The following is a 14650-nucleotide window of genomic DNA, read 5'->3' as shown; positions in this document are numbered from 1 at the left end:
GGACTTCACCGGACAACATGTCCTTTTCTACTCTTAAATAAAGTACCCTTTTACCACCAATCATGCACCGCCTCGATCCCTATCTCTCGGCACTACAACATATACATTTAAATATACATTTATTTAAGGAAGTGGCAGATTTGTTCCGGCTGTGTATTTTCAAATTCTGGCGCACTCGAAGCTGGTTTCCCCAAAATTACCTACCCCACCTTTAACATATCATTACACTTCCCGGTGTGTGTTAACAACCCATAATAAACTATGCGTTAGCTTTCATTGCTAACCCCTATGAAGAAATTACATTGATCGCTTAGTGGTTAGCATACATCGATGTACTGTGAATTACAGGCGAATATTTCCATTATTATGAAATGAAATGGCTTCTGAAACGCCCCGGTAGGCTGCCTTGGCGTCCTCGCAGTTTTTTTGTTGTTTGGGCATATTTCCTGGACAGGCTACTCTGTACCAGACAAAGTTAATAATAATTGTAATATTCCTAGTTATAAACGATATGAATCGATAAAGATGTGTTGCTGTATGTTTAGTGGTAAAAAGAATGCATTCATCTCAATATTATTATATATATTTAATACAGTGCCTGTAAACCGGAGGAGAACGGCTGGGCATTTCTCCTCCTACTTGAAGATACGGAGGCATAGGGTCTGCAAAATTAGTTTATTTTGGGGATGGGCCGGATGTCTGACCGGTCCACTTCCTGCCCTGCGCTATGCTACGCCTCGCGTCGAAAAATATATTGAATCCCTATTTTGAGCGGAGCCCCCAGCGCCTAGACGCTTTTCTGGGCGCTTCTGCGGCCCGGTCCACACAGCGTCGTGCGTTGACGCTTGGCGGTGGGCGTATCTGAAGCTTGGGGATTTTTGCGAGCAACCGACCCAAGAACCATCACATGGAATCTCCCGCCCCCGAACATTACAAAGCAATAGCATGTTTAAACGAAGTAAACTGGATATAAAATCCCCAAACAGTCAAAAACCTACCAGTTTCACCCACTGTCTCTGCCACCTCCCTCCATTGCCTGGCTCCTCCCGGTTTGTATCCCGGTAGATGAACAGAGACTGATCATACAGCACCGGGTGATTCACTACCGCGATAATGAATTTGTCCTCCATTTTTGGAATATGAGGAAATGACCTGCGTAGTCTCTCCCAGCATACACGCGGTTTGATTGGCTAGCGCTTGTACTGGCAGATTTGCATAAACGGGATTTCATTGGCTGACGCTTCTGCCGAGGCGCCAAAAGTTGAACATTGCTCAACTTTTGAAGCGAGCAACGCCAGCAACACGTCGCGTCGCTTCCCAAAATGCAGTTCGGCAAAAAGTGACGTCACCCCATTCAAAGTGAATGGTGAAGCGTCAACGCACGCCGCTGTGTGGACGGGCCGTGACCCGTAATGCGGCGCGTCTGGTGGAATAGCACCCATTGACTAGAGTGGCCGCGATCTTTGCTAACACCGCGTCGCAGCCGTGCGACGCAGACGGACCCGGTGGAATCTGTGCTTGTACTGGTAGATTTGCATAAACAGGATTTGATTGGCTGACGCTTCCGTCAAAGCTTCAAAAGTAGAACATTGCTCTACTAAGCGAGCAACGCTTTGCTCCCACAATGCAGTTCGGCAAAGCGTGACGTAACCCCATTCAAAGTGAATGGCAATGTGGCATGTATGTGTGACATGTGACATGAATCCACATTCACACATTCACGCAGCATAAAGCACGCCGCCGTGTATAGGGGCCGTATGCTGCGTTCACACCGGATGCAATGCGAATATTCGCATCGCTCCAATCGCTCAAGTTTCACTGCGGCTTGCAGTTTGTTTTATCGCGTCATTATAAACTTTTTTTTAACCTTTGTACGTGACAGGAAACATCCTCTTCTTTCCTCTGTCACGGTATTCAAATTACAATCTACAGTAACCTGGGTATTTATATTTTGGGAGTCGTCCAGGATTATCTAGATTCTTGTTTACTCTGTCAACAAAATATTTGAGTACACACGACAATCATCAGAAATATTTGAGAAATGATAGGCTATACAAACACGGTTATATCGGTGAGATACTGTAGCTGATGGAATACAGAGACTCTAATTTGCTATCTGTGTCATCACTACTCAAACGCCATGCCTCTGTTTGCAGTGTGGTGAGAGGGAGGACAAGAGAGGGCAAGACCCATGAAATAATGTGGAATAATCTCATGTTTGTTTGCCAGGATAAATATTCAGTCTATTAGTGTGATTCACTCTCTTCTACTGTATGACTGTGGGCCTCATTCACGGCTCACTTATTAGGCAGAGTGGATATGAGTCAGTTGTTATCAGGAAATGTAAAAATATGCAAGAGTATTAAAACCCAATGAATATTCGGTTTGTAGAAATCTGAATATTCATCGGGTCACTGATTTTGTTGTCAGTAGCGGGGAAAGGCCATTGAACACATATATGGAAAGGTATAATAACAAGGACACACAGTGATGCAAAAGTTGACCTGCAGTTGCATTCTAACTAATGTTATTATTCAATGACCTCTCAATGAAAATGTCAATAGCCATCATTTGAAGCATGGGATTTGAGATTATGAAACAAAGACAAGTATACAGTAGAAAGGTATTCTTGCTGCGAGCACATAGAACCAAAAACTGATTTCCATTTTAATCATAATCACATCTTTGTGATTCTACATCTGTCTTCCCCCTTGGAAAATAGACCTTCACCCTGACCTTCAATGAGATGTCTAAGGTATGTTTAAACTGTGTGGAACCCAGTAATTTACAACAAAACATAAGTACAGGACAGAGAAGAAAATTCAATACCCATCATCCAGCACAGGGCTATTGACTTTGTGTTTTGTGTGAGGGTTTTTTCAAGCAGCACAAGAAAGTGCTGCTGATATGATGTTCATTATTACATGGTGTAAACTGGAACCAAAGGGTTGATTCGTCACGTGTCTGTAGACGGTTGATTCCAAGTGCATGCTTGTTATTTGGGGAAAATACATCAAGAAGGCTTTGTGTCACATTGTATTTGTTGTTCTTTTGAAGTATCAAACACAATGTCAATATATTGTGTCTGTTCCTCAGGTACAAATATCTATCCGTCCTCTCAGACTCAGATTGACAGCCCGACCTCGGTGAGCCATAATGTTTCCTGAAAGGTATTCCTGCCCTGCTCATTTTTACGCCCAGTCACAACATTTGTTTCCGCTGAAGCACAGCTAGTCAAGCAACAAATTAATAGCGACTGGTGGAACAAGATTCTCAGAGGGCCGTCGTGAAGGTTCACGCAGTGGAGTCTGACATCCAATTAGTCGCTTCAATCTGTAATGCAAGTGAGTAGGGATAGAAAACACTGGTATTATGTTCATTAAATAGTGGAAAATGACTATGTTTATTGGATTACTAAAACTCCCTTTATGCATTCTGCTGGACGTTTTCTTAACATCTAAAAGCCCATATTCGCTGTTGGTCTAATGTAATTCTATTTTTGTTTTATAGCAGGCGAAATAATTTAGTTAGAGTAACCAGACAAATTTGCACAGTGTAACGAATGGCTGAACCACATGCCATGAACAATTCTGAACTCCCTCCTCAGCACAGTGGGGTTTGTTAGCTGATAGGGCTAGATCAATAAAAGCGCTTTAATTAAAAGCTCTGGGAATACACCGTGCTGTCATTGTGAGAGCACAAATTTACCGTGCACAGGTCCCTTGTTACTGTTTCGATTTTCTGCTCTTACCTAGTGAGACACTGAGATTAAAAGGTCTTCATGTGTGTATGGGGATTCCACTTATCCTGACACGCAAAATGTGTTTTCTACCCCTATATCTCCTGAGATGAACCCTTGTTCTGTTCCTCTCTTCGCTGTCAGTATAGTGACAGCTGACCCCTTCAGGGAGGACAAAGCTATTCAGCCCTTTGTCACATCACTTTCTGAACAAAACGATCATGCAACCGATGAAATACTCGAGGAGCCAGGTACAGCTCATGTCTTATAAGGTGATAATACAAAGAGTACTCAAGTAAAATAACTGTAAGGAATGTGCAGTCTGTGCCCTCAACTCAATTCTAAATATAAAACCAACTTGCTCATTGTTGTCCTTGATAGAACTCAGATAATTAAGCAAATTGGTCGATAACAAACAGAAAGTCTACAAACACAACAAAGGGTGGAACGAGCAATAAGAGCCTTAATTAGCCCGGCTCTTCAACAGCAGAATACAAAATAACCGAAGCAAACAACACGTAGATAAACAATTTAAACCCCACAACAGCTACAGCTCAGAAACAAATCTAAAAGTTAACTGAGAGTGGCTAATCTACAAGTTATCATTGATGATTTGGATTGTATATGTAAGAACTTATAGGGTTTCATTACTCATTTGAAGTGTAATGTCTGTTAAAAAGCTGAATAACGGATGCAGAGTGGCACACACCTTGAGTGTTACACATTAGCATTAAACTAGCATTTTCAAACTGGCAATAGTGCACATTTAAAATACATATTTGCAAAATTCACCAAAGACTTGATCAAAACCTCTTACTAAATGTTTGATGGTTGAGGATTGTGTCTGCAACCTTCACATACAAACCTTTGTTTAAAGTGTCAGAGGAGTTCAGGAGATTTGATCAATATTAGATAAAAGATTATAAAAGACCGCCCCAGGCCGCAAAAGAACATACAAAAAAAGATTGATGGATGAGGACTGCTGAATCCGCCGTCAATGATATGTATACTGTAACATGTATTTGTTCATGTAGGCTACTACAAGTATATCATCAGGTTGCCACATTTAGTTTTCTCTCTCCTTGTGTACTGTCACATCTCGTCTTGTCCATCATCATGCAAAGTAAACATCACTAAGACGCTCTGCCAGCAATTATTTTCAGACAGCGAATCAAGTCTTTTGAATGATGCATATCAGGTGACAGCGAGGGAAAAGAGGACATGTACAGCGATAGGGATCTCTATGAGAATGGCTCACGAATTTTAGCAGAAGCAAAAAAACAAAGATCTGTGTGCACCTGGTCTATTATATGAAAGGGTAAGTGGGACTCGGCGTCACATGAGGGGGTCGATCCAAGCGAATGCCAAAATGTGTCGCGCAAGAACAGGGAGAGCAACGGTTTCAGGTCATTTGAGGACAGGAGGGGGGGGGGAGCTCTGCAAAAAATGCGGTACACAATTGTTGAATAGTAAAAGACTCAGCCACAGCCACATAAACTGAAAAAAAAATGATTTAAATATTATCATATATCACCATTTTAAGTTAACATAATAAATATCAGAATAGCGCAGCAGCACAGATTTGAACAGTTTGAGATGTCATGGTAGTTTTAGTTTTGTCATTTGTCATTATTTCATTATCGCTTTGCAGTTGTATGCCTCAACCAATCAGTCAAGTTGAAGTTGAAATCGATGTCTGGTCAAAAGGTCATCACTTAATTTGATCCCATTAGACATGTATGTGTAATTGTCATAATTAGCAGCTAGTTATGGCCCAAAACATATTTTGCAAGATCACAGTGACCTCCAACCACTAAATTCTGAACCACGTGGACGTTTGGGACAAAGAAATTCCCTCCTAGCATTCCTGAGTTAACTTGTTTATGAGAACATGATGTACGGACAACCCAAAAACATGTTGTCTGCGGCCATGCTCTAGCAGGCATAAATTAATCATAAATGAATGTTACTCTGTTGGATGTAATGTGGACAAATCTGTTTAAAAGAGGACTTAATATATTCATGCATTAAGGCAATGGGTAATTATTTGCTAGTGCAATGGAGACATCTATTTAAAGCAGTAGGCAATGTCACCTGTCTGTTTATATTTGGCAGCAAACATGTGGCTGGCTGTCCAGAAGAAAGGGTTCAGCTTGATAGTGAAGTCAAAAGTGTGGTAAAAAAAAGTCATGCCGTTATAATGAGTCCTTAACAGCTCTTTCATTTCAATCTGATCAGCAGGCTCCTCCTAAACAGGAAGGCTGAGGGCTTGTAAGCTCGCAGGAAGCCACATTAATTACTGTGACGGCTGAGCTCAGCTTCATTAGGATGGACAGCCGCAAAGCTGGAAGGAAAGACTAATATTCTGATGAATGGTGATAACGATGAAGTGCAGCACCGCAGAGATTTCAAAGGTTGGATCTGATTTATAGTTATGCATCTGATTCATGGGAATGTAGGAAGTGAGAACAACAGAGTCCATTGTTAGTGTGTTTATTACCACAGAATCATTTTTGGTTCAACCTACACATCCAACACCGATTACTGATTTTCACTAGTGGACTTTATTTGACAATGTTTAAATATTTGCATTAGCTTCAGGTGATACATGACAAGCACATGTCCAGTTATCATATAAAAACCCAAACGAGACACAAAGCGAGAAATAAATACTGACGTTGTTCAAAACATTCACATTTACAGTTTTCTTTTTGTAATAGTTGCAACACACAATTTTGAAGCCATATCAAAAACTGTTACAGCAGTCCCCCCCCCCGCAAATCTGCCCACTCAGCAGGTCTGGTCCAGTTAAACTAATGGAGAGGAGTGGAGCGGGGGGGGCCTTACAGAAAGCAGTCGTAGTCGACACAGATCAACTACTAACTCATGAGGAATCACATCATTAGTACCTGACTGCACAAACTTACACAGCAAAAAGGCCGGAGACTGAATGTCAAGATCATCTCTTTCACAAACCTCATATTTGACAAATGGAAAACAAACAAATGTAGCTAGTTCAGATTTACTCTATATTAATGCTAACTACAGCAATTTATATTATTTTCGGAACCTTCATTATATTAGATTTATGTCATTCATCGACAAAAGAAACAGAAAAAAGAAGCAGAGCGTTCAGGCACAACAAATACCCTGAAGTGAAATAAAAACACAGGACATTAAGGAGGGAATAACTTATGTGATGAATGATTAACGCGAGATCTATTGGATATCAATCAAGAAAGTAAAGGTGCCTTACGCTTCTTGGATCTATCCTTGGGACGATATTACCACAACACTTTACAACATTATGCGACAAACAAATGAATTCAGCTCAAGGTTAGAGTTGTATCAGAAAATTAATAACATTCTGTTAAACAGATGGAATGCCATAAACAGCCAAATGGTCACACTACACTGATAGATCTTGTGTTTGTAGTAATATATCTGTTGCTTATGGTCGTTAAAGAGGTTCAAATGGTTGTTGTTGTTGTTGTTGTTGCAGACAATTTGTAGGAAAACCTTCAGCACAGCATGTTTGTTAAATGACAACTTGATGGGGGCATGCATTATGGTTCATCTACTGTAAGCATAGAGTAACTGCAGTGACATCAAGTTTTATTTTTTACCACAACAACAGATATTAGCATTTGGCTAACATTTGAGCTTTACATCTCTGCCTACAGGAGCTCTTCGTCTGTATGTGCTGTACAGATCAAACACAACAACATATTCGCGAAAAAGTGAAAATGAAGACATTCAGCGCTGCGCTCCACTGTGGGAGTTCCTCTGTTGGAGTGTCCGTCTCCGTGGCTGGATGATGTGTTCAGGGTCTGCTACGTTCATCAGCCTATCTCTTGGGTCTGTCAATGTCATCGATGGCGGCCAGCAGTTTCTGACGAGCCTTCTTGTTAATGTGTGAACCCAGACAAACGTTCACCAAGTTGGCCAGCTGCTTCATGGAGTACTCCTGAGAAGAAAAAACAACACAAAAAGGGAGTCAGCAGAGCCGGCGCGCTGCCTCTCAGCATGAGGCTTTCAGAGAAACGCGGGTGTTGACATTTGTCTGGGAAAATAAAATGAAACTTTATGTAGTGTTGCATAGAAGCTACACTGAAAAACGTTGACTTTTATTAAACATATTACTTTTTGTAACTGTATTAGGTTAGTTGAAAGCATAAATTCACGTAGGTTAAACTTAAAGGACACCTATTATGCAAAATCCACTTTTTCATGTCTTTTCTAGATAAACATGTGTCCGCTCCGTGTAAAGAGTTTCTGAAAGTTTCACGAAAAAAGATTTGCTCACTTTTTGTCCTGATCCATTTATATAAAAACCTGTCTGAAAATGAGCTGATTAGATTTTGGCCACTTTATGATGTCATAACGATTTTTTGGCTTATGAAACCATTAGCCAATCAGCAACCAAGGTAACCCCCCCCCCCCCCCCCACATCAGCACTTTTGAAACACAGGGGATTATGGGATGCTGCAATGATCTGTTTGGTATTTGGAGCCAAACACTTCAGGGACATGTTTTGTATGAGACCTATAATATATTGATGAAAAACAGTATCATAGGGGACCTTTAATGTTATTTTTTTTTTTACATGAACCATTTAATTCGAGTCAACGTTTCAATTTTTCCAGTGTAACGCTACCATCTTCCATTCCTCCCGTCTCACCCTGTGGTTCTTGATAAACTGCTCCATGTCGTTCTCCGTCAGGTAGTAGGCCTTGATGTAGGTTTCGACAAACTCTTTATCAGGGATGGGTCGCAGGTCGGTCAGCTTCTCCAGCTTCATGAGGAACTGCTGGAAGTCGAGCTGCATCAGAGCCCGACCCTCATTGCTGCATTTCTTCACATTAGCATAGCTGCAGCAGAGGATGAAACAGCAGAAAGGGAAAGAGGAACATTAGCAGTGTAGAATTCAGGTGGAGGTGGGCGATGACTGGAAAGCCTGTCCTTTTTTCTTTTGATTCAACAAAGTCCTCACAGGTGTTGGTCATATGTGTCTGGCCGAGGGGAAATCTATCACATTTTCCACCCTTGAATAAACGGATTCCTTACTAGCGAGCCAAATCTGTCAGCAGACTCTTTTCTCGAACTCCATGTGGCACTGTTTTTACTTTCTTATTTTAGCTCCCTGGTGTGAATTTGTTATGCATTAAAAAATGGTCTGGGAGATGGGTTTCAGCTCGTCTTATGCCAATTTCTATAAACATTAGAATTAAAAGGAATCTGTCAAAGCTCCAGCAGCGAAGTTAACAAAGAAATGGGAAGTCATTAAAGTTAGGGGAGAGACTCAGAATCCATCAGAGTGTAAAAACTATTCATGAATGGAAATAAAAAAACGAGATATACGTGAAAACACTTGTGCCATTTATATTAATAATAATGAAACCTGCATGAGACACATTTCATTTTAGACTGAGATGTAACAAAGACAAATCAATCATCATTATTATTTTGTGCTTTTTATTCCCCATGCTTTCATTTTATTCAAAGTTTGATTACTTTTAATTTGTTCTTTTACCTTGGATTACATCTGTGATGTTTTTCTTCTTTTCTAAATATTTGGACAAGAGTGTTTGTGTATTTTTATGAAAGAATCAATTGAAATGTAGTATGTTAAAAAAAATTAAATGGATATTTATAACAGAGAGTCAGTTGTTAAATCATCTATTTAAAGACTGCAGTGTGTTTTTATAAACATGACATATGTGTGTGTGTGTGTGTGTGTGTGTGTGTGTGTGTGTGTGTGTGTGTGTGTGTGTGTGACATGTGTGTGTCTGCATGTGTCCAATATTAAATATGAAGTCAGCTTGTTCCACTGAGCTGTCTGTGGAATGTCAGGAAGAGTGTGTGTGGGCTAGTCATACACATGTAGTTCAGTGTGTGTGTGTGTGTGTGTGTGTGTGTGTGTGTGTGTGTGTGTGTGTGTGTGTGTGTGTGTGTGTGTGTGTGTGTGTGTGTGTGTGTGTGTGTGTGTTGATATTCCAGGTGTCTGGCAGCTGAGAATGTTGTCCACTGGCAGGTCGGTGACTGTGACATCTACAGAACATTAGCACACCACAGACCGCTCTCTGTGTCTCACACTTCATCTTTTCTCTCTTCTCTTTCCATCTTCTGCCTCACACCCTCTCTCCCTCTCACCCCCTGTCATCTTCTCTCGTCCCTTTGCTTCAGGCCTGCCAGCGTTTGGCGCTGAGTGTTTGAGCTTCGCCTCAGAATGCTAACAGAGCCATCTCTCGGAGTCTGAGGGGAGTCGAGCGCTGGACAGAGAAATTAAACAACAGGCTAAGCGAGGCGGAGAAGAAACAAACAAATATGACCACCACCGCGCCTCGCTGTGGCAGAGGGGGGGGTGATATGTGTGTGTGGAGGGAATGTATTTGGAGAACCAGGCAGACGGCAGGAGTCTGCAAAAGCTGCTTCAAGATGCCAAGCATCGCATTCGTAATGGGCCATTTGTTCGCTGGAATGGGTTCAAAAGTTCTCTTACGCAATGGGAAGAAAAGTGCTCAGCGAATGTGTTGGGATGTAAACATGTTCCCTTTTCTCAGTGGGTGAGGGCAAGCTTTTTACTGAGGCTTTATATCCAATGTTGTCCTTCTTTAAACACTTCGCAGGCACTAAACCATTTAACGGACCATTTTCTCCGCCTGCTATTACAACCCCACATAAACTCTCACTGCAAACCGAACAAATGAGCGGCTCAGACCGACGTCGGGCTCCACAGCAGCCAATTTCTTGTTCTCAATAAAAATGTGTGTAACCTCATGATAATTGTCGGCTGCTAGCGACTGGCTCCGTTACGGCCGAGCGTCTCTGCTGTGCATCCAGTCTGCGGGGGTGTAAATCACACCTTCAATTTGAAAACTTCACACTTTCACACACTCTGAGTGAAGTGATGCAGGTGATGAGGAAAAACACTCTGAGGCTCTGTCACCTGTCACAACCCATATGTCTCGCTTAAAAATTGAAATGCATTATAAGGGATTTGTCAAGAACGTTTTACACTTTTTGTGAGTGGCTTGTTTAATGCAACTCCCCGATGAACAGATGTGACTGGCACACAGGGTTGCCAGCACGAGGAGAGAAAGATCTGCCGGGGATTTAGATTGTGTTTTCTTTGCGGGATTATTCAAAAGAAACCTGGCAACGCAGTTTCTAAGTTTCTTATGTACTGTAGCTAATTTCCCCTTGGTCTTCATGGCATTTGACAACATGCTTTGGAAACATTTTTCTCTTTTAATTTATGATGCGCAGATGTTCAAACTGAGAGATAAACAAAGAAAGACTTTAGGAGGATAGAGAAATTCCACTTCTCCTCGATCATTATCTCTGAAAATTTACAGAGTGGGATGCAGTGACTCACACATGCTGTTGGAAAGTGTACAGCTTAGACTCTGACTGTGACCCCAGAGACATTTTCAAGCACAAAAAGGTTGTCATAACGATACGTGACAATAGACTTAAAATTCCCTGTGGACGTAAGAAAGAAAAATCGGTGTTGTATGGGTCTGCCTGTAATTTAGCTTGGTAACATTACAGTTCTGAATAATTCATGACACCAAAATGTGGGTTGAGCAATATGCATTTCCTTTGTCCCTGCATTTTGGTTTCCAGACCCGAATTGATTCTTGAATAGCTTTCTGAGATTTCCTAAATAAATATTAAATTCACAAACACCTGAATGAGGCTTCTACTAAACCGATAAACTATCAATAGGATTGCTGACTTTTTATTTTTTGACTTAATATATTTGTGAATAATGCATTAATTCAGGTAGGAACTGCTTACTGGAAGGAAATCCACAAAGTAACAACACCTTTTTTTTTATTAGCAGGAAAACGCTAAAAGTGAATTCATAGCATGTAGGATTAAGTTTGACCTCTGGAGCTTTTCTCCTGACATTTTTTGTGGGTAGGTGACCTCACTACGACTCAATCTTGGATATGCACATATAAATATAAATAAATGGATGTAACTTGCTTGTGTGGGAAATCCAGCCGTGACAACACCAAGTAAGGGCAAACTCCACACTGTGTACTTTTGCTCTGGATGTGCTCTTAGGGGGAATAAGTGGAAATCAACAAAGCGTAAAGAGAAGTCTATGACGCTCAGGTGAAGTTCAAATAACTGCAATCTCCTCTGACAAGTTGGAAAGACTATCCAATAAGATAAACTTCATGTAAGTCTATTGTCTATTCATCAGATATTGAGGCACAAACAGGAAGTAGCTTTATCAAACCTAATTAAATATATTTTGTCTAAATAAATGTGCATTTCAAGAACTGTGTCCCGCTGATTTACAGTTTGACACATAAAGAAAATATGACACCCAATAAAGTGTGTTGTTCTACAGAGATTTCAACAATAATTCAAAGTGACGAAAAAAGCCGCTTTGGCTGCTACCTCAGCAGACTGACGCCAGACTGCACACCTCCCCTTGAAGCTGAAGAGGTGTTTTATGGCTTCTCTTACCCCTCTACTAGAGTCCTGTTGGCCAGGCGGATGCAGTGCTCCCACAGGACGTTGGACACAGGCAGGGGGATGCGTACATGTCTGGAAACATCCTCCAGACGTTTGTTAAACTGCTCGAACTCCTGCGAAGGTAGAGGAGAGAGATGAACATATTAAGTCAAGTTAACTTGAGTGGCATAGAAAGAAGCAAAATAAATGAATTTCAAGTATCCATACTATCTCAATGTAAAACACTTTATTAGCTTGTGCAAGGTTTGATAAATCAACACACACCTATGTATATTATAATGTATTGACTGTACAGAGGAAACAAGCCAGTATGGGATGATAAAACTTGAACTGGAAGATGTAAACAAAATAAAAGTCTTCACGGCCGACCCTATACATGCACTTCCTCTGACTCACTCTCAGCTACTCTTGGATGACTTCCAACACCAAACCGTACTTGGAAAAGCTGAACAGTGTTATAAAACGACCTCGTGCTGTGAATTTCACAACCCGGTTATTTACAGTGTGCACAAATAAACTATAATAGGGATTTGCATGAATCTCTTTTTATAAATCAAGCAGGTTTATACATTAGGCAAAACCAAGACGATTCTAAATATGGGTACAAGAACCTTGAAGTGATCAAGGATAAATACTTTTTCCCAAGCCTATAGTATGTCTGGGTTTTTGTAACGCAACTCTGATTTAGCCGAGCTGATTTAATGAGTTTGCAGTCTGGACTAACGAACAAAACATCCTGAAGCAAACGGAGCAGGAAGTATGAACCCACTAAGCCACAAATCATGCGTTAAAACAAATCTTTTGAGCACTGCTAAGTACTCTTCGTAGGATTGGGGGCATCCAAACTGGACTCATTCATTCACTATTTGATGCATTCAGGCACAATAGTCGGCCTTTGGACTGTTTAATCATATCTTTCAATACACACTTGATATTACATTTGAGATTTGTGCTATAGTTACATCAGAGATCTCACCATTTCTTGCAAAAAAAAACATGGTTTTCATGCCCAAGTACATACAAAGGACACCAGTCCTGAGGGAGTTGTTACAACCGGCCTCCACATGCTTACCCCTTCATGTTTTAACACAAAGAAAAAAAGAGGAAACATCTCAGCGGACGGTGTTGGCTGCAGGATACAAACACACACACAAGTCACAAGTGGCCCAAAGCTACCTCTTTTGATGCTTCTGTTTTGTAGCTATAAAGAATTTGCACTGTTTACTCACTGCACTCTGAATTGTTCAATTATGGATGATATTATACAATTATGATATTGCGTTGCTGTTTACAGGGAACACATTGCAGAACATCCGAACTGGTCAAAAATAAGATGGATGTGTCTCAGGAGAAATATGTGGTTTTCCTGGTGTGACTTTTCAAATATACGTCTCTCAGCTTTAATTCAAACTGCATCTTATTCAAAAAAACAACATGAAGCTGAATTTGAAGGCGTACACAATCAACATTCATTTTGCAGCCAAGAGTGAAATGTGATTCATTCACAAACAGTCTCACAATAGTTTCTGACTTAAGCAGCTTGTCAATGAAGTCATTCTGAGGCTGCTGCATTTCCTCGCCACTTTATATGCAAATCAATGCCATTGTTGAATGCCAGTGATCAACCTGAACTCATGAATAAAATATTCTCCCGTGTGCAGTACAAGAAAATGTAGCGCACTCTTTTCAAGCAATGCACAAAAACACAATCCATAAGCATTATGAGGGTCTGACAAGTTGGCAGAGAGGGCTATTAGCAGCTGATGAGGAAAAGTACCTTCCTGTTGTAACATGCATCATGTCAGTCCATCAGCTGGACCACTTTGTCACGGTTGGGTATTTAACCCAGGCTCGTGACACAGAGATTCCCCTCAGGTAATTTAAAAGCTCATAAGCTTAATTAGTTGGACTAAATTTAAGAGATTGGACGATGATCTATGAGCCATTTAAGAATTTAAAAGGCAAGTTTGCGATCTTTTTACAGGCTTTTAACCGTGACTTTTTGCGTTTTTATTTATTAAACCTTTCAATAACATCTGTGTTTTACATTTTGATTTAATCAGCAGCTTTTTAAAACATGCAGATGCATAAGTAGGGATTAGTCTTGGCTAAGTGCTGCTCTGCTCAGGATTTCACACGGCAGCGAGCCCTTCAGACCTTTCTGCTTCTAAATGGCAAAGGTTATAAAACTAGTGCAGTGTGTCCTTCCATCCCATGCAACATTTATAGGGGATAAGTGGGCAGCATGCATAAAGACACACATTTAGAGGAAATCTTCCACTTCCAAAAATACGTGCGGGGCTGGTGAGCTCGGACGCATTTAACAAAACTTCAGGAGAGATCTGCATTCAACTCTCAACAGCTCACCCACCCTGTGCTCAATTATTCAGCACATCCCAAATAATTAATATTAAA

The 14650-nt window shown here is 40.8% G+C and overlaps 1 protein-coding gene across 1 annotated transcript in view; it reads right to left on the bottom strand.

The window, feature by feature from the left end:
• Positions 1-6216: 6216 nt before the first annotated feature.
• The window catches only part of vps50 (VPS50 EARP/GARPII complex subunit), a 46130-nt gene continuing 37696 nt past the window's right edge, over positions 6217-14650 (bottom strand). The window contains exons 14-16 of the mRNA XM_010774642.1: positions 12227-12348; positions 8421-8610; positions 6217-7706 (exon numbers count right to left, since the gene is read on the bottom strand). Coding sequence (XP_010772944.1) covers positions 7587-7706; positions 8421-8610; positions 12227-12348 — 432 coding nt within the window. The 3' untranslated portion in view covers positions 6217-7586. The remainder of the gene's footprint in view (positions 7707-8420; positions 8611-12226; positions 12349-14650) is intronic.

This window comes from Notothenia coriiceps, unplaced genomic scaffold (assembly GCF_000735185.1).
Source record: "Notothenia coriiceps isolate Sejong01 unplaced genomic scaffold, NC01 NC01_scaffold00014294, whole genome shotgun sequence".
Lineage (NCBI taxonomy): Eukaryota > Metazoa > Chordata > Actinopteri > Perciformes > Nototheniidae > Notothenia > Notothenia coriiceps.
This window is presented reverse-complemented; position numbering and strand designations above follow the sequence as displayed.